Raw genomic sequence first — 22,992 nt, forward strand, 5'->3', positions numbered from 1 at the left:
CATAGTCATGTGACAAAGACATAAACGAGATTCAGCCCATTTTATTTCCACCACCTCATATTTGATATATAAATGTCAAATACCATTAAACTATGTAAAATTATAGGCTAATTAACAAAATCTAAAGAAAATGGAGCTAAATCGCAAAAATGAACGAGTCAGTTTTCCAGGTTCGCAGCGAGATTTTGCGAGACTAAGACATAAGATGGCGACGAGTGGGAGACGACGGAACGCAAAAAACTCCAAACGAAGATCAGATGCTTTGCTCTTTTTATCAAACATTAATCTCGATGGCTCGATCGCAGTAGGCAGTATGGGTATTAAGGACAAAGCATCACTTTCCAGGGAGGAGAGTGAAGATTCAAATGTTGCGGGGACGGAGGACGATGTTGTGGATTGTGGTGATGCAGAACAATCAGGCGAGAGGACTGAAATTCAGCATGTACAGAAACGACAACTGCAAAGAACTCGCTCGCACTCTGACCAGGCATCCCCAGACAACAAACTGAGCGCATCGCCGCGTAAAAACAGGTGGAATTTTTATTTCGATGGATATTTCGAGGAGAGTGCTGTCTGTCGCAGTGACCCTTGTTATTTACCCGCCATGTTTTAGATGCAAATGAGGGGAGGGGGCACTTACCTGGGGGGGGGGGGGCACAACGGTAATCTGTTCGTCATTTAAAATTTACTATTGCCCTATATTCTAGCCCTTTCTCTATCATTTTATGTTTATAGACCAGTTCTAGTTGAATTTGAGGCGTTACAGTATTTCAGGGTTCGTTTGGTATAAATCGCATACTTTCAGATATATTTCATAGAACTTCCATGACAATCACTGGACATGACTGTGCAAGAACCGTTCGTTGCATATCTATAAATGTATTTTTTGAATACAAGAGAAGTCGGCCAGTTGCGAGCTCGGCCAGTGGGAGAACTCGACCAGTTGGAGAAGTCGGCCAGTGGGCGAACTCGGCCAGTACAGTATGCACCCAATTAGAATATATGATCTATAATAGTGTTTCTTTTTATGGTTACACTTGAAGTTCGTTAAAAAGTCATGGGAGATGGTGAAACAAATTAGTTACGAGTAGTCAAGCAAAGGATTTTAATGAAAAAATGGCATAATGTTTGCCTGAACTTTACGGCACGCGCGCAATCTGCAGAAACACTGAGGCAGACCGTGTTTTGCAGGGTGGACGTGGGACCTCTTTGCGTTGTTTTCTGAAGGTTCGTAGTAGTATTAAACCGACAAAATAACAAAAACTATGGTTGTAGGAAGTTAAAACTGGCATGTGCCGATTACGTATTCAACTGTGAAGAGAATGCGTAAGTTGCGAGTGGCCGACTTCTCCTTGCCGACTTTTCCAACTGGCTGAGTTGGTCGACGCCGGCGCTGACCGAGTTAGCAACTGGCCGACTTCTCTGGTTACCTATTTTTTGAATGGTGACTTGTAATATTTGCCAACATTTTCAAATCGATAAATGAATTCAAATGACCAAAACAGCAGTCTTTAAACTCTTTCACTACAAGTCTTTGGTGTATACTCCTTGCTTTCAACAGGATTGGTAGCAATAGTAACAACTTTCTACCAATAAGATCAGGGATATCCAAGCAACATTTTGGAAGTCATTCTTCCTGCTCCTTAGACATTTTCAACAAGCAGCCGAATAACCTCAATTTAAAAGAAATACATAAATTTGAAGGGAAAATTATTGTAGTTGTTTACAACATTTTATTACTACTTGCAAGTGTGTGTTCTGACTGATATCACCCTAAAGATATATCTGAGTAATTTCCAGTGATGAACAGAAAATCAAAACCCTGAATCGTATGCCTCGACCAAACCTAAACTGTGGGATATTACTTAACTCAAATAATGTAACGGTCATCATACAAGTCCTCTTTAAGAAAATTATTTTTAGAAATGTAGCCATATTTCACACCATGCGATCAAATTCAAAATGCAGAAAAAGCAAAGAGCTGATAATATCATTATTCATCTCCACCAGGGACAATACAAGGCATGCTGAAATATTTGTCATGCTGTCCTACTGCATGATCATGTACCGTATGTCGTCATTGGTAATTTCATCAGTGTGTAAACAATAATACTAACTTTCCTGCATGAGATTAAAAAACTTCCTCATGTCTCGTCTACACTTGTACCATACAATATGTGAACAGCACCATGTAAATAATGAGATGTGCATCTTTAATACAAAAAAACTTGTAATCAAAACAAACTTCTAGTTCTACTGTAGGCCTCTATGTGTAGCTAGATAAAGAGCAGGTGTAGCTAGTCTATGGTTTTGCATGACAGTACCAGATTCCTGTAAGTTGTAGAAAACATACCAATCCAAGTAGCACTACATTCAAAACCAAAATGGTAACATACTTCTAAGGATTTGGGAAACCTATAATTTTAACATGGAAGAGCATGGGCAGAGAACAATACATTACTTTGGTCTCCAGTTAATTCTTAGATATCAAGAACAGAACACAACTCTGGTTTTCGCTTACATTTTCATTCTTCCCTGTCTAGGATGATCACATCCTCAATGAGACAGACACTCTTGTCAGTTGGAAGAAGTTACTGTTATGTTCTTTGCGTAGCCTTTCATGTTTTTACTTGCATTTTCCCCAAATCTGTGGTGTATGCTGTAGTTCTGTAGCTATTCTAACAGCTGTAGCAAGTCTATGGCTCCAAATCCAATATGTTTGACATAGAATAAGATGTGTGTATACCGAAGTAACATACCAATAATGTGACTGTTTGATATTACTAAATTTTTGATGAGTTCAAGTACTAACACATTACAAAACATTTTGCTGACACTAGCATGCCTTTCTACCGTACACCAGGGCCAATACCTTTAATGCTGGTGAACAGACCAGCAGTGGTCACAGAAGGAAATTATTCCAACAATTATCCAATGAACCACAAAGTCCAAGCCCACCCAATGCTAATATCCGGTATCAAGCAATGAGAAAAAGGTCTAGCTCTTACACAGATCAGTCTAATCAAGCGTCATCACCCTGCCAACGACACGATGTGCCCATAAGCAGATCCTTTAGAGATGGTACAGTTAAGAACAAACGGTAATTTCACTTGCCGTCCTGTCATTGTCTTACAACAAATCTAGTTTCTTCTTTCTCCATCTCATCTCATATTCTGCCTTTTAATTTGATTTCAGTGATGTTAATATCCTTCCTCTGACATCTTTGGTTTTTCTCGTTGCTTCTTTTCTTTTTAAAATTAAATATTCCTATTTTCCTGCCAGTCCACTTTCTATGACAGTTCCCCTGCAAGTATGACCTTGACCTTAATCTGCCATTTCCTTTGTTAAATTATAGATGACTGCTCAACCAAATACATAGCTTCTATGCCTGTTATGTAATCTAGTGCTTTAGTCACACATAAATCATAACACTTAAATGCTTATTTCTGTAAAAGTCCTAAATTATAACCCTAGTACCCATCCAAGAATCTCTGTCAGTTTAGTAGGTAGCAGATCTTGAAGTACTTAACTGTATGTAGGTAACTAGTTAGGAAAACAATAAACTCTTAATATTTTTCCAATCATTGTTGTACATGTAGTGTAGTTGTACAATGTCCAGAATTGACAGTCTTGTAAGAGGAAGAACAAAAAGCTTACAAAACAAACAAGAAATTGACTGAAACATTACATATACCGAGTGTAACCCATAAAGTAGCTTTGTCGTTTTGTGACATCTTTTAAATATGGCAGTTCAATGCCAGTCAATATTTGATGTCGCACTTACTAACGAATTACGTTTTCAAAAAGAAGTTCGCATTTTGTGGTGGCCCACTGAATTGTGATTTATGAAGATCAAATTTTTATCACCAACACTCATGTTATCTAGCTAGGGAGTATGGACACAGTCTAAACTAAGTTAGAATACACCCTTGCACAATGTGTTGAATTACACCTTCGTATAGACTCCCTAGAATAGTATTAATCTGTATGACAACACATGTTTTGAACACATCTCTTCATAATCAGATTTCCAAGGGTTGCACCCTGAAACGTCTCCTCAAATTTGCTTGATCTGTCAAGAGTTTCAGGGTTAAATATAGACTGTTGGCATCGAAATATATTTAGTGGAAATCGAAATATATATTTAAATAAAATTGCTACATACAGACAATGCAACTTTACACCCACAACTGTGATATTTATCCTCTGCAATTTGATTCGGCAATGTTTTGATACTTAAGTATTGCACTAGGGCCGTATCCATATCGTTGTCTTGAATTAAAAATGTTTGACACCGCGTGAAAATATTTTATTATGCAAAGTCAGCATGTACTCATCAATGTTGCACTTTTTGGCACTTGATGCACAAGGAAATAATTGCGATGTCATTCATGCAGAGTTTAATTCATGTTCACATGCTCGTATGCACATGGCACCAACACGCCTTGTAGCCCTGCTCAAGACTGTTTTGGGATCAAAATCATGCTTGAATATTATCAGGCTAGAATATTGCCATACATAAAACACAGTAAAAACTTAACTCTGTCATCGATATAAAGCTAATCTGCTACAACCCCATAGCCTTAGATGTTGACATCTTTCAAATAAATATCAGAGGACAATTGTACATATTGGAGTACACTTTGAATTTTTCATAGAATCATCCTTAGAGTTTTCAAAAAACAAATGCGTGAATTCAAGATGATGAAATTTAAAGAAACAAGGTGGTTTGGAAATAATTTAAGTTTTGTCAATGATTGTAAAATTTCAAAATTCTGTTTTGGTCAGTCTTAGTTTTGCGCAATCAAAACACAAGGACAAAGTTGTCTTTATTATATGTGAAAAAGGGAAATTTTAAACCGATATAATCTTTCTGAAATATGATACAGTGTAGACAAAGAGAATAGTTCTTTTGTTGTAAGCATGCTTTTATTGTAAACTACACTGCATGTATCAGCATGCCAGTGTTACTGTAGTGCATTAGAGTAAAACAGCTATTGAGAGATCTTCAACTCATGCACATGTTGTTCAGTTTAGCTCACTTTACATGTATTACAGGTAAACCAAATAAATACAGTTCCCTAGTTCTGAAAAGGCACAAGTTGGTACATTGTAAACTCTCAGAAATCATTGTGCAAAAGTTGAGGACCCTGTCTGCAATACGTTTGATCAAGCACAGAAACCATTTTAAATCATACTTTCTGACCTGTGTATGGCAGTGTCATTCCTATCTGTTTGCAAACTCATTCTTACTTCTTGCCCCAAATGGAAATTCTGACCCAAGCATAACATCCTGTTCTAAAGAAAGGATGAATTGATGGCATCTAAAGTGTGGGTAGAGATCCAGAAAGCTCACGTAGATCATGCCCTTGGCCACTCTAAAATATCACCCTTGAAAAGTATGAAGTGAGAGAATAGTGTATTCTTGGCATAGCCAGTGCTGATATGATCACAGACAAGTAAATACTCTTCATATGACCATTGCCAAACTTTGCAGACCTACTATGCTTACTGTACGCTAACATATCATAGCATCATCTGCTTTCATTTTACATGTAAATATTTGATTTTACAACAAAGTTATGTTTTATAAAGTTAACTAATACTGTATGTGAATGTCGAATTATTCATGTAAACACATCAAAACAACTCATTACCAGTGTGGTTACTGGTACTTTAAAAAATTGGTGTATAGAACCAAATTAGGTGGCAGCTTGATTTTACAGCCTCTAAGTTGGTTATATAAGGTTACAATTAAGTACAGCAGAGAAAAGGCAATCTATTATGGTCCTTTACCTCTCAGAATAAAATAAGATTGCTATGTCTTCTTTGTTGTACTTGATGGACCATACCAATATTTTTGTAAGTTCAATTTTTTTCACCACTACAATTTAATTTATTCATGTGTAAAGTAAAGTTTGTGTTGGTGTAGCACCAAATGGAGTTGTTTTGATGGTTTTATTTTCAACTGACCCAAAATGATATTATTTCACATTTCCACAGGATTCTTTTGGTTTCCCAGCGGAAAACTCCATTTGCTCTTTTCTCTGTACAACCATACAGCAAACACAGTCAGCAAGGTCTTTTAAAGTAAGTATAAATGTACAGTCCATTTTATTACCAGTAATGCTTCATGAGTGTGTACAGGCCACGTTTGTGAATGGTTGTAACAAAGACTGGCATAGCTGTGGTATTTTACTACTATGTATAAGTGTAATCAGCTGTGCTAGAAATACCACAGACTGGTCTAATGTGCATGAATTCTGTTGATATTAAATATTTATGAGACATGATGTCACAACCAGACATGAAAGAACCCTGTCATGTGGTATTTCATCTTATTTTACCACTATTCATCGTGCCTCACCAATATTTAATAGAATTCGTGCCAATTACATCAGTCTGTGGTATTTGTGTATTATACACAGTAAGTCATGACACCAGTGTCTGTGGATGATGCCATTTCTTTAACAGTCATCCTGCCAATGTGTCTTCTCATTTGCATAAAATGCTCTGAAAAATCAGGGACATTTGTGAAGATTACACCAGGCTGTGGTCTTATGATCATGTTCATAGAATTTCACACACGCCATCTGTCTCACATGGGAAAATCACAGCCAGGATGCCAGGTAGCTGTAAGCCTTCACAAGCCCATGAAGCAAGCAGTCACCGTTCAGATAATATTTACTACCAGTACTACCTCCCTTGTACTCATCCAAACCATGTTTTGAAGCTTTGTCATATTATAGAGTGCATGAGTTTTGAGAGTTAAACAATAAACATTTGTAATGAATCATAATTGTTTGATTTCAACACCTAAACAATACACAAACACATAACATGCAATATTAATATATGTTGTGTCAAACATTAGATGATCACAGAACAACTGCCATTTATATAGTTTTCCTTGCAAAGTGTGTAACATTTTTATAATGAACAAAATGTCTGTGCGTTTTTGACAAAGATGTAATGTACATCAAAGGCAATCGCTGTCATCAGGAGGTCAAGAAAATTACTAGGCCAATTTCAACTTTATTATCTTTTGAGTAGATAATTTCTTGGTGAACAAGGAGATTTCACATTCTGTTAAGATCTCAGTGTCAGCTCTACAATACAGATACCATACCCTCTCTGTCGTCAGGTTTATCTTACACGAAGGAGAAATAGATAAAAAATTTAGTAGAGAACTGATACTTTGTCATTACAAAACAGAGTCAGTTGAAATTATGTGTATATGCATGTATTGGCTGATATAAGAATGAAAGAATACTATCTAAAGCTATCCATACACATGGATGTACACTGTACTATAGATGCATTTGATAGTAAATTAAATGTTATACTCCAATTGTTTTCCAAATTTAGAGTGGAAGCGTTACACCATGTGGAAGCAACAGGCACTACAAGGTCCCGTAAAATATCTGGAACCAAGATACTGAGTCTGTCTGATGAGGATTTCTTGGCACATGTTGGTACAGAGGTCAATGATGGTCTTGGTAAAGTAAGTATACAGACAGGGAAGAACGAGAATTTTGTGAAATTGTCACCTGATCCATAATTGTAACTTTACTGTAAAGAGGTCCATCACTGCTCTGACAGTAACTGATAGAATGTATTAATGTTTGAGAAGAGGTGTAAAGGGGCCACAGAGATGGAGCTGTTGTTCAATTCAACTTTGCAAATGTATACAGTCTACTTAAAAGATTAACAGATTTCAGATTTCCTCAGCTTGTCAAAATTTGCAATGAAAGTACAAAACAGAGTCAGATGAAGTAATGTGTACGTGCATGTATCAGCAGATATAAGAATGAAAGAAGACTATATTAAAGCTATCCATACACATGGATGTACACTGTACTGAACCATACAGTATTGAAGTCTTGATATCAATTTAAGAAATGAAGGCAGTTTCAGTCTGTCAGCACCAGTGGCTACATGCCATGTGAAGAATTCTTGCATCACAAAGAACTCTCTACTTCAGTGCTGCATTATATCGGCATAGAGAGCACATTTTCATGATACAATAGGGATGGCTTTCATTGATGACATGATCACTTTCAACTCATTGTCAAATCATCATAATAGGTGATGCAACCATTGTCAAATTATCAATTTGGTGATACAGTTGGTGTTTAATCAATGTCAAGTATGATTTAATCATCATCAAATGTGATACAATCCTTATCACATTATCTTAAAAGTTGATGCAGTCATTGATTGATTTTCTGAGATGACTGTCATTGTCACATAATTTTCCACAATGATGCAATCATTTTCAAATCATTCTCAAATATGATTGAGAGTCCATGTCTTTTCAAGCATCATCTCTCTAATAAAGAGTTAACTGAACCATAGCACATGTCATTGAAAACTCATTAGCATGAGAAAAAAGTCAGTCAAATGAATCTTTGAAAAAGAAATGTTTTCTCATTTTCATAGGCAATATCATACAGTCATTTCCTTGTGCCAACGATGAGTAAAACTATGGCACGTCAGCGTGCATTCATAGAACACATGGGATACTCATCACTTCCACAGTCTCCGGATTCTCCAGTCAGTAAAAAACAACACCCTCTGAGGTCTGTGTCTTTTGATCCAAGACTCATGGTTGGAAACAACAATGATAAAGGTGATTATAATGTGTTTGTGTTATCGTATGATTTTATGCATACTTCATCTGAAAGCTTTGTGTGTATCAACGTAAGTTATATGGAATTTGCATCCTAAAATTTATCTATTATTTAATGGAGTTGGTGTCACTGTAATCACTAATAGGTGCAGGGTCTATACACTCCTAGAAAATCCTGGAATTTTAAATCATCGTGGAATGTCCTGGAAAAGTTTTTGAAAATAAAACTGAGTCTTAGAAAGTCCTTGAATATTGAGATAATCCGCTCATAATTTTCATAAATGACAAGATTGTGATATTGTAGAAATGATATATGAAATGATATATAAAAATGATAAATAATAGAAATGATGTCTGGAAAATGGCATTTTGGACCTCAAAAAATTTTGAAAAATTGCTGAAAAATTCCTTGAAGTATTTGAATTTTTAAATGACTTTCAGTGTATGGTATCTTGTTCTCGTAGGTGAATCCCAGTAAAAATGTCTAATATGATAGAATCTGTTTTATTGGCAAATCAGATCCAGATTAATATGCTTAGATATTAATAATGATATGAATTGCCAATTAGAATTAATAATTTGACAGTATGCGTTCCAACAAAGAGTATATCATAGTGAATTCAGTTCAGCATACTTCAAAAAGTTAACGTATATTCTACAAAAGCCAGACCAGATTTCTACGTTTTTTTAGGCAAAAAGTGGTAGAATAGCTGTGTTCAGCCATGATATAGATACAACTAACTGTCTTTTGTGTTACTCTTTCAAAACTTTCCAGAAGTAACTGAGACTCATGCTTATCATGACACAACCAGCCTTGTTAAGTGGGATATTATCTTTCCTTACCTACCCCAAAATGGTGCATGGATGTGCTCTAATCTTTGGTCCCACTGTTTTCAGAAATTCAGCATTTTACTGTCAAAGATATCAATCTTTTGTAAAAGATACTCATGAACAAGAAGTTTATTGTTTTTCTTTCCTGGTACTTATAATGTAATTTATGAAGGCTGCATTTTATAAGACAATATACATCAAATTTAGAAAGTACTTTAGGGTATGAAATTAAAACTTTTATATGCTTTCAGAAAATGCTCTTGGTGACATCCATTACCACTATGATCCCAATGAACTGGATGATCCGGAGCTGAGATCTGGAAAACATAAAACAATGTTGACGTTCAGTTCTTACAGGGTAAGTGAACAACAGATTTAAAGTATAGACAAAATTTTAGACAGAATCTTACCATGCAGTTTTCCATGATTGTTTATACAGCTCTCTTTGTTAGCTCCCATAGCCATATGTATATATGGCAATGGAAGCTATTCTTATAGGCTAGGGAAATGTCTGTATGTCTGTATGTCTGTATGTCTGTATGTCTGTCCGTCAACATCAAAAACTCCAAAACCGCTGCACATTTCATCCTGATATTTGGTGTGTACATGGATGAGGGCTGTAGATGAGATTTTGTTCAAATGAAGTTGTCATTGCCAAAAATATGCAAATTAAGTGAAAAAATGTAAAAACAGTCAAATTGAAAATCTCAATAACCACTGAGCAGATTACATGAAAAATTAGCATGTAAGTACTTTTGGCTGACCTGAAATAATTGTGCTTTTTTTGATTTTTTGATATTGTTGAAAATATACAAATTAGTGCCAAAAAAGGCGTTTTTGGTAAAAAATCTCCTTCTTCATAACCGCTGGTCAGACAGCTTTGATATTTGGTATACAGGTCCCTATGGATAACCCAACTTGGATTTGTTCAAATTGTGATGAAATATGCAAATCTGTATTTTTAAGGAATTTTTTTGTCATTTTTGGTCAAAAATTTATTTCATCAAAACCGCTCGTCCGACAGCTTTGATATTTGGTATACAGGTCCCTAGGGATAACCCAATTTGGATTTGTTCAAATTGTGATGAAATATGCAAATCTGTATTTTTAAGGAATTTTTTTGTCATTTTTGGTCAAAAATTTATTTCATCAAAACCACTCATCTGACAGCTTTGATATTTGGTATACAGGTTCCTACAGATAAACTAAATATGATATATAGAATATATGATGAAATCTGCAATTTTGTATTTTTGTGCAATTTTTGACATTTTTGGTCAAAAAATCTGTTTCTCAAAAACTACTTGTCTGATGCCTTTGACATTTGGTATACAGGTTCCTTGGGGTTCTCCAAGTGTGAAGTAGTGAAATTTGATGAAATCTTCAATTTTTGTATTTTGGGTCAATTTTTGCCGTTTTTGGTCAAAATATTTGTTTCTCAAAAGGTACTCATGTGATAGCTTTGATATTTGGTATACATTTTTATACATAATTATGATGAAATCATCAATTTTGTATTTTTGCAGCTAATTTTGCCATTTTAGGTCAGGCCATCCTAAAATGAGCTATCAAAGATCTCAACCATCTTCATCAATACATATGTCACAAAAAGTTGCTCTCTACATAAACAGCAGAGCTCTGTCGACTATTGGGTCGCTTGTTTTTTTCAAAACCGCTGGTCAGACAGCTTTAATATTTTGTTAACAGGTCCCTAGGATGACCTTAGTGAGATGATTTCATACAGTCAGGAAATACTTAATTTTGTATCCATGTCTATAGTAGCTTCAGGGACATTGGCCCTATGTTTAAGATAATGTTGTGATTCAGTAAGCATTTGAAATGGTAAACTGTATTTGGTGTTGAAATGCGGTAAAAAATAATGAGAAAACATAGCTGAGGTGATTTCAGCAGGTTTGGTTTCCAACAAATATATTCAAAGTTTTTTTCAATGTTAAAGAGTGATGGAGGGGGGGGAGGGGTCCTGGCAGATTTTGAAAAAAATCCAAACAAATGTCAATAAAAAAATCAGCCACAGAAGGTTTGTCAAAAAGAAAAGGTGAGATAGTGGGAAAAAAGAATGTACAGTGTATCGGATAAAAAGATGTTCCTCATCAATCTTCCAGACAACCCCCTTTTATCAAATGGTACACCCTGATGTATTTTTGTGTGCCATTAAACATGCAGTGTATTTAGTTTAAGATGTCAATCAAGTTAGGTAAGGATTTGAAAGGAATAGTCAAGTTCACCACAGTTTAACTTTATCTCTTGTGTCATCCTCCTTGTGTAATTGGTTAAGTTTGTAAGTTGCTCCAGATGTGGATGTACCAGCTGTTCTGGAAGAAAACAATGTTTACTTTTCCCTATAGGGTTTCTGAGTTAATGATTGCATGTTGAAATCTCTCCATGTATCTGGTGCATGGGCAAAATGTAAATATTGGTTGCATGTTATGTATTTCAGTCTATGTCAAATATTGTAAATGAAAAATCAAGAACAGTTTGCTGTGTGCTTGTAAAAGATAACATGTATGTCAATACATATTAAAACTGCCTTGCAGTTTGATTGTCTTAAAAATTATCACAGAATTAGAAAACGAAAAGAAACTAATCAAATTGCTGTAACATATTCACCCTCAGTGTCTGTAGGCCTATACTTAACTATTTTATCATTACATTCAGCTTTTTGTTATATCTTTATCACTCTCCATGGGCCTTAGGCACACTTGGGGTCAATGTCATCACTCTGTGCCAGTCTGTGAATGTCAGTCTGTCTGTATTTTTTAGGCCCATGTTTCATACAATTGGTGGTTTGTTTTGATAACTTTATTTGGTATATAGGGATAACCTAGCAATACAATTTTTTTGACAAAATGTGACATGACTTCGGTGACCTTTGACCTCAAATATACATATTTGTCCATAACTCAGTAACCACAAGTGCTACACCTTCATGTATGGTATGATGGGACACCTTATGATGCCACATATTGTACCTCATTAATTATGTGCATATCTAATTTTGAGCAAGCCAATAGAGCCAGAGGTCTGATTTTTGATATATAGGGATAACTACAGGAGAGAATTTTTTTTGACAAAATGTAATGTGACCTCGGTGACCTTTGCCCTCAAATATACATATTTGTCCATAACTCAGTAACCACAAGTGCTACACCCTTCATATCTGGTATGATTGGACACCTTATGATGCCACATATTGTAGCTCATTAATTATGCACATATCTCATTCTGAGCAAGCCAATAGAGCTGGATGTCTGATTTTTGGTATAAAGGGATAACTATAGGAGAGAATTTCTTGACTAAATGTCATGCGACCTTGATGACCTTTTACCTAAAATATATGTTTATGTCAATAAATAAGTAATCACAAGTGCTATGTCCTTTGTATTTAGTAGGATGGGAGACCTTATGACAACACACGCTTTACCTCATTAATTTTGCACACATCTAATTCTGGGCAAGTGCATAGAGCTAGAGGTCTGATTTTTGGCATATAGGGATTAATTAGCAATATAATTTTTTTTCAAAATGTCATGTAACCTCAATGACCTTTGACCTTGATTATACATATATATGCATATCTCAATAACCACAAGTTCTATACCCTCCATTTTGATAGGATATTAGACCTTAAGATGTCACATCTTGTACCTCATTTATTATGCGCATATGTATTTCTTGGCTGTCCAATACTGCTAGAGGTCCAGGTATGTAAGCGGTCTGAAATCACCAAAGTGCGCCTGCAATCTGCGCCGGCGCATTTCAAACTGCGCCCCCATTTTGCGCCGGTATATTGCGCCGCCCAAACTGCGCCCTTACTCTGCGCCAAACACTTTCGAGTGTCACAACATCGAGTAGTCGCACTTGCGTAGCACTAGCAGGACGCTTTAGCAGTGTAGACTGTGGATATTAATATCCGTGCCCTAAAAATGCAGCTAGAAAAATGATATGACATGTTTTCACGGAGTCTCGGAGGTACGAGACCATGTTATGTTTGTATGGGACGGATTACACTCACTTGGCGGTATCGTGGCTTGGCCTCAGCAGCAGACAAAATTTGTGAATTTTGCATCTCCATAAAGGCCAGGGACTTGATACCCGGGATCAAGTTAATCCCGTTCACCTTTGACATCCCCGGACGGGAACGAATGTTTATGTCTGTGTAAATTACGGCCACGATTAGTGTCCACAGGAGGTTGTACACAGGCCAATGTAATGACATGTAAACAACAGATTATACGACACTGAATATAACGGCAAGACCAGTATACATGTACAGAGAAACAACGTTTCATGAAGCCCACAATGCTTGTAGCAATAACAGGTGTACTTCAACAGAAATGACAAAGGTACAGTCAATCCACGACGCCGCTGCAACTGGCGTTATTACGTTCCGAATTCGGCTTACCCGGGGCTCTGGCTGCAACTGTACAATTATTGCAGCTAAACGATAGCGTAGATGTCGTGCCATTGCCAAGATACTCTGCTGTTTCCGATCGTTTTGTCTACAGAACTACTAAAAACTCTCTCAATTCGACCAGAAAAATAATTACGGTTTGAAATCGGTGCATTAATTTATATTTATAAAAATAATAAAATGTGACATCACCGATCATAAGAAACGTGGTGTTGAAGAACATATATTTTTTGAACAGAAGACTACGGCGTCTATTTTCTGTAAGTATACATGTAATCTAACTTTAGCAAACTTGCGAGTCAAACATCCGAAGAGTAACGTCAATATTTTTGGTTTTGTTCTACTCATGTTATAAAATAAGTCAAATTTCGGGAAAGTATCTGTACATTTTCGATATCTGTGCAGCGCAAATGTGTAAACCGACTCTGCATTTATCCATCCTAAAGACCATGATCAGTTCGCGACTGCAGAACCCCCCCTCTCTCTCTCTCTCTCTCTCTCTCTCTCTCTCTCTCTCTCTCTCTCTCCCAAAAAAGTTTAGCCATTTGATGTTTTATTTTGCCGACATTTATTTAACGGTTCACGATCACAGCTCAATGTTGATGTCGATTTTGATTTACGAAGTTTCTTCGTAACTAGAGACATGTCACGGCCTGGAGCTAGTTATCACTATAAAAACATTCTGTGTAAACGTTTTTGCTTCCGAATGGAGGTGACAGGTGACTTCGTGTGTAAAATATTGAATGGCAATATGAATTTCACCGTTAAGAAAGTCTATGACTTTCAAACTAGTCGCACAAACAACATAAACATGGCGGAGCAACGATACCGACATATTTTTTTTCTCGACCTCTGATGAGAGCGACTCGGTGAAATTTTCCAACCTGGTAGGCCTATTGGTTAGTATTTGGCTTTGCCCCGTGTGCTGGGTTATGTACTCGTAAACTAATTATACAAAAGTTGTATTCACTGTAAATCAATAAGCCTTTCGAACACGAAAGATATTCGGATATCTGAACCTCATCATCGGTTACGCAGCTCGAAAGTTATCCTCCGAAACAGGACAGGAACATTGGTCAAAGCCGGATTTCGTATGGTATATAGATATGGAAACACGCAGCTCTTTGTTAGAAAGCATGCAATGCATGATGCTCCCTAGCTTGGTCCTTGGATTGTTGCTTTCCGTCTCGCCCCTACACACCATCAATTGTCTAACAATCACAGGATTCAGTCACATGTGTCTTCAAATTTTGATACATTAATTCTACCAATCATCAAGCACGGAACACATCAAAAAACAATGATCGCGGCTACGGGTTCAAGGACGTTCGAATTCACGGGGAGAAACACCACGGATTTGTCGCAGAATTGTTATAACTAGCTTTATCTGTTTATGGAGAATATGGGCGATCAGTGTATGGTCGCACATCGAATCGACGCCAAGATAAAATATGATGTCCGAAAAGTTTAGCTTTGTTTTATTCAACTGAGACATCGCCTTTGTTATCCCCAAACATCCTCGGGTTTTGTTTTCGGGCAGACTGCAACATGAATATCTTCCCAATGCATAGAGTACGCGTGCCGTGCAATCATAGACCCATGTGCTTTGGCAAACGCTCGGGCCAATTTTTTTGGACGTTGGTTAGAAACTAATGACAATATATAGGTGAAGATGTTACATCTGTCAAAGAGTATTGAAGATTAAATTACTTTCATCGATCGATAAAGAAGAGAAAGAATGAGTCCGTGAATATCGAATCATAGACGGGAGAATCGAGGGTTTATGATCAATTGGAAACAAAAATATTTCGATTAATTGACTAACACAACCAAAAAGGAAATTTTATTCAACTTTGAAAAAAGTCACCACCTTTCGTTGGCATAGGATTCCATGGCAATGGACCAACACATGATGTCGTTTAGGTCCTCAAAAATCTTCTAAAACGGCACGATGATAGTAACTAAAATGAATGAACAATTAAAAGCCCGTATTTAAATGACACGATATCAGTTGCGTTTCAATTTTTTTCCTTTCTGTAAGAAACTCCACGATGATGTTTTGGAAATCAAATGGGAAATGCCATATTCTCGGTGCTCCGATTGATCCATCAATTGAGGTAAATTTCACTGCCATGATCCGCCCATGGATGTAAAAAAATAGATGATCCGCCTCAGTAAATATCTGAAGTTTCTACAGGAAATCTCTCGTCCGTTCACGGATCTTTTTCCGTTTTTCATTTTAGTTTCAAGTTGTTTGTAGGGTAAGGAAGCTAGAAATCCATCAAAACATCGCTTCAGGGTCTATGATCAAAGCATGAGCGTGTTTGTCATCAGCTGTCAGCAGGTCGTTTTCCGAACCGCGACATGGACTCGGAAACCCGCCATAGTGTCACAGAACGCTAGACCTAGATTGTATGTAATTGTGTGCTATCATTTGTTCCGTTTCAAGGTTAATTGACTCTGAATAATCTAATCACGGTCGTGACTCCCGTTTTTGACATAACTATATAAATAACCATCGGGATTGAGTGTTCACGGCGTTCCCTTTCACTTTGACCACCACTTCGAATCAGTCTGTGAATCGTGCGTCCCAGCCCGATCAGTCTCTCGCTGATTTTTAAAACCTGGTAAATAATGTTCTTCGTAGTCTGATATAATATTCTATTCTCCATTATGTAAAGATGAATGTCTCATTCATATTTTTATTTAGACGAATATATCAACTTCTTGGTGTTTGGAAATAAGAGTGTTGCAATAATTTCCATCGGGGACTTCAATGATGAATTCACTCAGCAGTTCGCTCATGATACACAGCACTGTACTTCCATGGAGATTGTATCGCTGTTTTAGCAATGACTTTGATCGTAAGTTTTCATTCGACCAAAGTGATGAAATAAATGCTGACAAGCACTAACTATGTACAGTCCGAGTTCACTTCACATTCTCACTATCGATCGCACTTTCATGTGAGCACGTACACTTCAAGCCCTCACATTCGCTCTCCTAACTTTAGCCTCGCACTTGTCGATTTCCGGTACCCTTACATACCTTACGTCAGGAAGTCAGTCGTAAGGACGGTCGCATTTGCTGTTTGCACGTTAAATGAGAGTCTCAGACCCGGTCTCAAATTCACTCGCAAATGTACATCACAGAGCGAAATGGGAGTCTCAAGTTCAGTCGCAAACGTGATCGCACTTTGACTCTTCTATGAACCGAGAGTCTCAGAATCAGTCGCATTCCTTATCATTTCGGGTCGTCATGAATTGGAAGTAGCAATTATTGGACGATTCAAAGGTCGCAGAATTAGAGCAAGAATTACGGTCCACGGCCCACGAGGTTCCGATCAAACAAGGGAATGAGTATGGAGTGTCCGGTTTATGGCTGCACTGCCTATTCAGACACTGAGACAGCCAGGACACTCTCGCCATATACTGAGTATAGAGTTACCATACGAAACTTATAATGGCAGAGATATTTGGCCATCGAAATAGTTTGAGAGTAAAATTTAGCGTCTTTTTTTTAACTTTGAAAGTATTTACCGACAAGGTTCGGGTGGAAATTACAAACAGATTCAAAGGTCGATTTACGATGCAAATAACACTCGACTGGCCGAGTTACCTTCCCTCTCGGGTGATGTTATTACATATACTTCACATACGTGTCGGAAAAAATTACTCCCATCCTCCGCATTTTAGTGACACATTTCACCATATTTCCCACGAAAAACATGAATATTTCTTTGAAATCGCCTGACTAAACCAAAATAGACTATTAATACCGTGGTTGACATTGAAACTTCGCAATGGCGCAGAGTAAGGGCGCATTTTGGGCGGCGCAATATACCGGCGCAAAATGGGGGCGCAGTTTGAAATGCGCCGGCGCAGTTTGCAGGCGCACTTTGGTGATTTCAGACCGCTTACATAGCTCAGAGGTCTGATCTTTTTTCCCGATTTAGAACCATAACTTAGACATGCCTCATGTGTTTCAATTGGGAACAACGACATAGACCTATTTGCCCATAGATCTCAACATATACACTCCAGTGATACTTCTTAATGACCACATTTCCCTGCCCCATCAAGACTAATACTCCTATTACAAGTGGGGACTGTCATTGTCAATGACTTGTTTAGTTAATGGTTGTATCACAGTATTCGATATTTCTAATTCTGTATTTTTTTCCATTTTATGTTATGAATAAATACATTAAACATATTTCACTGTCTCCAGTACACTACATTTAAGTATTTTCACTTCATGCACTTTATCCCTTTCACACATGTTCAAATATCTGACCAGAGAACAAACACTAAATAGTCCAGGATGGGAGCTACAGTGTCATTGACGCTATTTTTGATCAACTTGTCAAGTGCAAACCCTGATGACAATACTGGGCTTACATGTAATAAAAACCAGTTTTGATCAGTTTAGAAAAGTGAAAAGTCCAGACGTAAGATTTTAGAATCAGTTGAGAGAAAACAACTTGACATTCTACCATGTGTGTGATATCATCAGCTTGCCAATAGAACAGATATGGGCGTGAGTAAAATAAGAATTTACACAAATGAAGGATAGAGCTGGCCAAGGATTTCTTCACATTTTCAGTTTATAGGTAACACGGTGATTATACAACAACTATAAAACACCAGTGTCAATGGAAGTGATGTCACAGATTTATTTTTTTCATGAACTATAATAAAATTCAATGATACACCCTTTTGAAGCATTACATTCTGCCATCACACAATAAATTATTCATTTAGAGCAATTCATGTATAGTACAAATCATGTCCCATAAACTTTCTAAATATATCATACTCACCTAGGACTAGTCTTGTTTTGTAGTGGAAATTAACACAGCTATGCAACATACTACAATGGCATCTAGTTTGTTTTGTTCTGTGCAAGGACATTCACACTACTGTGAGTATTAAGCCAATACCTCAGGGCTAATTGCTTTGTTGTATCGACTCCAACACGCAAACAACAATATAAAAGTTCTATTGATCTGTAGGTTGTTGCTATTCCTCAAGCATCTTTGATCATATTTTACACTTACAGGTTTCCGTCATTGATTATACCAAACCATCTGAACTGAAAAAAGAACTGAATGACAAGTTCCGGGAGAAATTTCCCCATGTACAGATCACTTTGAGTAAGTTACGAAGGTAAGCTGCAGACCGAGTGGTTGAGTATATTGTAAAAGTTAAAAGAAACATGTTTTAAATGCAGTTTGAAAAGAAATGAATTTGTATATTGAAGTATTGTGAACAAAAGTAGTGAAAAATTCATCAAGAGTTACAGCCAATGGCCTTAAAATTAAGACATGAATTACTAGTATAAACCTAGAGTCTGGTTATGTAAAAAGCGCCCTCTCTGGCCATGTTATTTTATTGTGTGTTATTTGGTACAACCCTATCTGCAGCATAAAGAGAGAGTTGAAGAAGATTGCAATGGTACAGAACACGCTTGAACCAGCAACACTAGCCATGGCGTATGTCTACTATGAAAAGTTAGTGCTTCAGAAAAAGATTAACAAGGAAAACAGAAAACTATGTGCTGGTAAGCTCTTGCCTTACATGAAAACCAAATATTTTTTGATTACGTAGCCAGTTGTGAGTAAAAATACCGTGTTGGAAAGAGTATGTGTGGGATGTCTTTGGATAATTCCGTCATCAATATCAAAATTATTGTCAGTTGCTTATAAAGGGTTTATCTTGAAATATCCAGATGTTGTGTTCTTTATTCACTATATGCTCTGTTTGCACAGTTTGTGTCCCTGAATAATGCAGTAGTTAACCTTTCCTCATGACGGTTTATGATTTATTAGTCCCCTCTACGTTGCATCCAGAAGGGGACTCTTCATTTGTAGATTATCAATGTATCATTTCTAACATTACACTAAATTTAGACTGATGGTACAATTTTCAACAATCTTCTCCCCGTCAATCAATGACTGTGTTTGTATGAAGAGGCATACCACATAGTGATTTATTGTCTACCATGATGTACAGTAAATCTTTTCATTTCCTTCATGGATACTAGGTGCTTGTTTATTGTTGGCTGCCAAACTATCAGATATCAAAGGTGTAGAACTTCAACATCTCATCAAGGTAAGAAAAGATAAAACAGCTGCAGCAATATAATGTAAGAATATTTTACTCATCTGATACAGATACTTAAGATTAGAATTTCAATTCATGTAGACAGAGCACTTCAACTCTATTGCAATGAAAAGGGCATACACACTTACAAAACCTTTGACTGATGTATTTTAAATGCTGCAAATCATTTATTTATGGTCAAAGATAGTCCCTGTGTCGTTAGATTGAAAAGAAATCTTTGCAAACATAATCATACAAGCTGTGTCTTTAGCTGTGGTGATTAGCTTAACACTGTAGAGAGACAGATTGTAGTGGAACAAAACTTGTGGATACATTATCAAAAGCCACAGTAAATTCCCTGGGAAACATCTCACACAGAGGAAGATATGCAAATTGATAGGAAAGATAGCCTAGATGCCAAGTATAGAATTAATCTTGGTATTTTGAGTAAACTGACAAGACATGTAAGATGAGCATCTCCCCTGAATATTGTGGTGAGTGATCATTCTGTACATATTATTGCAGGAAATTGAAGACACATTCCGAGTGAAGACCAAAGATTTATTCAATTATGAGTTCCGATGTTTGGTTGCACTTCAATTCACATTACATCTGCCAGCCTATGAAGTACTGCCACACTACAAAAGAATCATACACCACACCTGACAGTAATAGTATGTCACCATGCAACATTACAGTGTGAAAAATACATCCCTTTGTTCACAATGGAATAGCCCAACCTGCCATTGAAAGCAATTGTGTGTTGTTCCAAGATCCTGTGAACAAAGGGGTGATAAGAAAATTCTGAAGGGATGCAGTCATATAGAGAAAAAAGAATTAATGTTCCTATTTTAAGAGGTCTACATGCTGGAACATAAAACCATTTCTTTTCTAATTCAACATGATAAGATTTAGGGTTAACCTCAAAACAAAATATCTTCAATCATAGCCCCTACACCCCCACTTTCAACCATAATCCTTACTTCCCTCTTTTCAAAAATAGGTGCAGCTGTACTGTAGAATTCAATAGGGTTGTTCCAAATATTTTGAGGGGAAGTTGCAAGGGTGTCTGTCGTTATCATTAACTTTCCTACATGACTGATTGCATCCCTCAAATACACAACCTATTTAATATCAAAATTCCAGTGTCAAATCACAAGAACTCTATCAACATTTGATCATCAAACTCAGCTTTGATAAATTCTGTGCTGTACCGTAAGACATCCTATCTCCTTTGACATACAAGTTCAAAATTTTAGAAAAATCTTGTGGGAAGATAGAATAAGGTCGTTGGATTCAATCGGAAGTTTATTTTTATGTGTTCATTACCATCGAAAATAAGTGAGTTTCTTGTGTTTTAATTTTGTTGGTCTTTAACAGGTTGTGATTGGTCAAATCTGTTTGTTGCTAGTGACATACTGTGATTCTGATTACTTCTGTAATGTACATATTGTAATAAAGTACTACCATGAAACGTCAAATTAAGGTGCAATTTCTAGTTTTAAAAAAATGTATAACTTGTATATAATAGATGCGGTTTAAAACTTCTAATAAAAGGGTTTTTAGTTTGCAAGAACAGATATGGAGGATTGCTGATTTGACATGGTAACGCATCCGTGTGCTGTTTAAAAAAAGACATCACATGAGTATTTGAGTTGGTGTTTTTGAAATCAAGAGGTATTAGTACATACTTGGAACATGAGAGCACAACTTTGTCAATTTACTTATTCTTGTCTACCAGGATTTGGATTTTTCCACTGAATACTATATTAGTGTTCTTCAAACGACATGGAAGGTATACACACATGCAGGCACACACTCTGATTGATATAGAGATACAAGATGCACACATATACACATGGAGATCTTTTAGACACACAAATATACAAATGCTACACATATGCTAGTGTACATATATGCGCATTCACATTCAGATACTCATAGATACAAAAACGAGACAAAGCCAGACCAACTCCAAAATATGCTTGGGTTGTAGGAGTACACACTATTTAGTTTTTGAGAGGGTTACATAAAATAGTTGATCATTATTACACAACTTTATAGTAGATACTTGATATCATTTTTGGTACTTTGATGTGAAATTTTCTGACGCATCAGTCTTCTGTACATTTTATAGTTACACAATCATTTGATAGGTATCTCAAGAATTCGTATGTATTCAATTACCGTTTATAGTATTATCTGTGCATTAGACATATCATAGAGATGGTAGCTTGTTAGTTTACTCTGGACTTCTGATAGTAACTGTGAATTCTAGGGGTTGAAAACAATCTGCACAAAGGCAGATTCAAAATTCTACCGATCGGTACAATTGAAACTGCAGACGCACAGAGAACACTTTTGCATTTTTGGACAAAAGTTACCCATAAGGCATTGCAGGCAGTGCAGTATCATACATAACTCATAATAAATGGGTTCAATATATTTACAAGTTCATTCATCATGTATCTTGGTGTTTTGCTATTCAGCCATCATGTTAGTTTTTATAAAAACCTATCGTTTCCTAATAGAACGAAAATGTTATTCATTTATTTTCCTTTATCTCTCTTTTTCTTTCCTAATGTTAAAGGTTCCTTATTGCCTCCATGTTTTTTTCTATGTACAAAGGTCATACGGTTATTTTTTTGTCCGCATAGTTTCTCCCATGTCAGGAGGGATGGAATAAAACAAATTTTATGAGACAAATTTATGTGCACTGTTATCTGTTTGTAGTTAATGTTGACTGAGAGCGTCAGATGAGCAGATTGCAGTTCAAAGTTTTGCATACCTCCATAAATTCAGCGTGAACTTTTCATGTAATTTACATTATCAAGGATACATATGCACTCACTGATGTCAAAACTATTTATGTTCAGCCAAAATGTTGTAATAATAATGAAAAGAAAATTCCTGACGGTGATTTAATCCCTAAAGAGGCAGTCAAAGTGCGCCCTCTAAGTTATGTTGATGCAACAATATCAAGAAAGTTTACA

At 36.5% G+C, this 22,992-nt stretch overlaps 1 protein-coding gene across 2 annotated transcripts; it reads left to right on the forward strand.

The window, feature by feature from the left end:
• Window positions 1-178: 178 nt before the first annotated feature.
• Window positions 179-22,705, forward strand: LOC139134166 (CDK5 and ABL1 enzyme substrate 1-like). 2 transcript variants are annotated; one of them, XM_070701089.1, is made up of 10 exons: window positions 179-531; window positions 2,864-3,100; window positions 6,004-6,090; window positions 7,369-7,504; window positions 8,443-8,632; window positions 9,715-9,821; window positions 18,957-19,063; window positions 19,321-19,457; window positions 19,941-20,008; window positions 20,525-22,705. In XM_070701089.1, the coding sequence occupies exons 1-10, from the start codon at window positions 206-208 to the stop codon at window positions 20,663-20,665; spliced, it is 1,536 nt and encodes a 511-aa protein (XP_070557190.1). In that variant the 5' UTR covers window positions 179-205; the 3' UTR covers window positions 20,666-22,705. The 2 variants fall into 2 exon arrangements, with proteins under 2 accessions (XP_070557190.1, XP_070557191.1); XM_070701090.1 differs by lacking the exon at window positions 2,864-3,100.
• The last annotated feature ends 287 nt before the right edge of the window (window positions 22,706-22,992 follow it).

The sequence above is a fragment of the Ptychodera flava genome, chromosome 5 (assembly GCF_041260155.1).
Source record: "Ptychodera flava strain L36383 chromosome 5, AS_Pfla_20210202, whole genome shotgun sequence".
In the NCBI taxonomy this organism is placed as follows: Eukaryota; Metazoa; Hemichordata; class Enteropneusta; family Ptychoderidae; genus Ptychodera; species Ptychodera flava.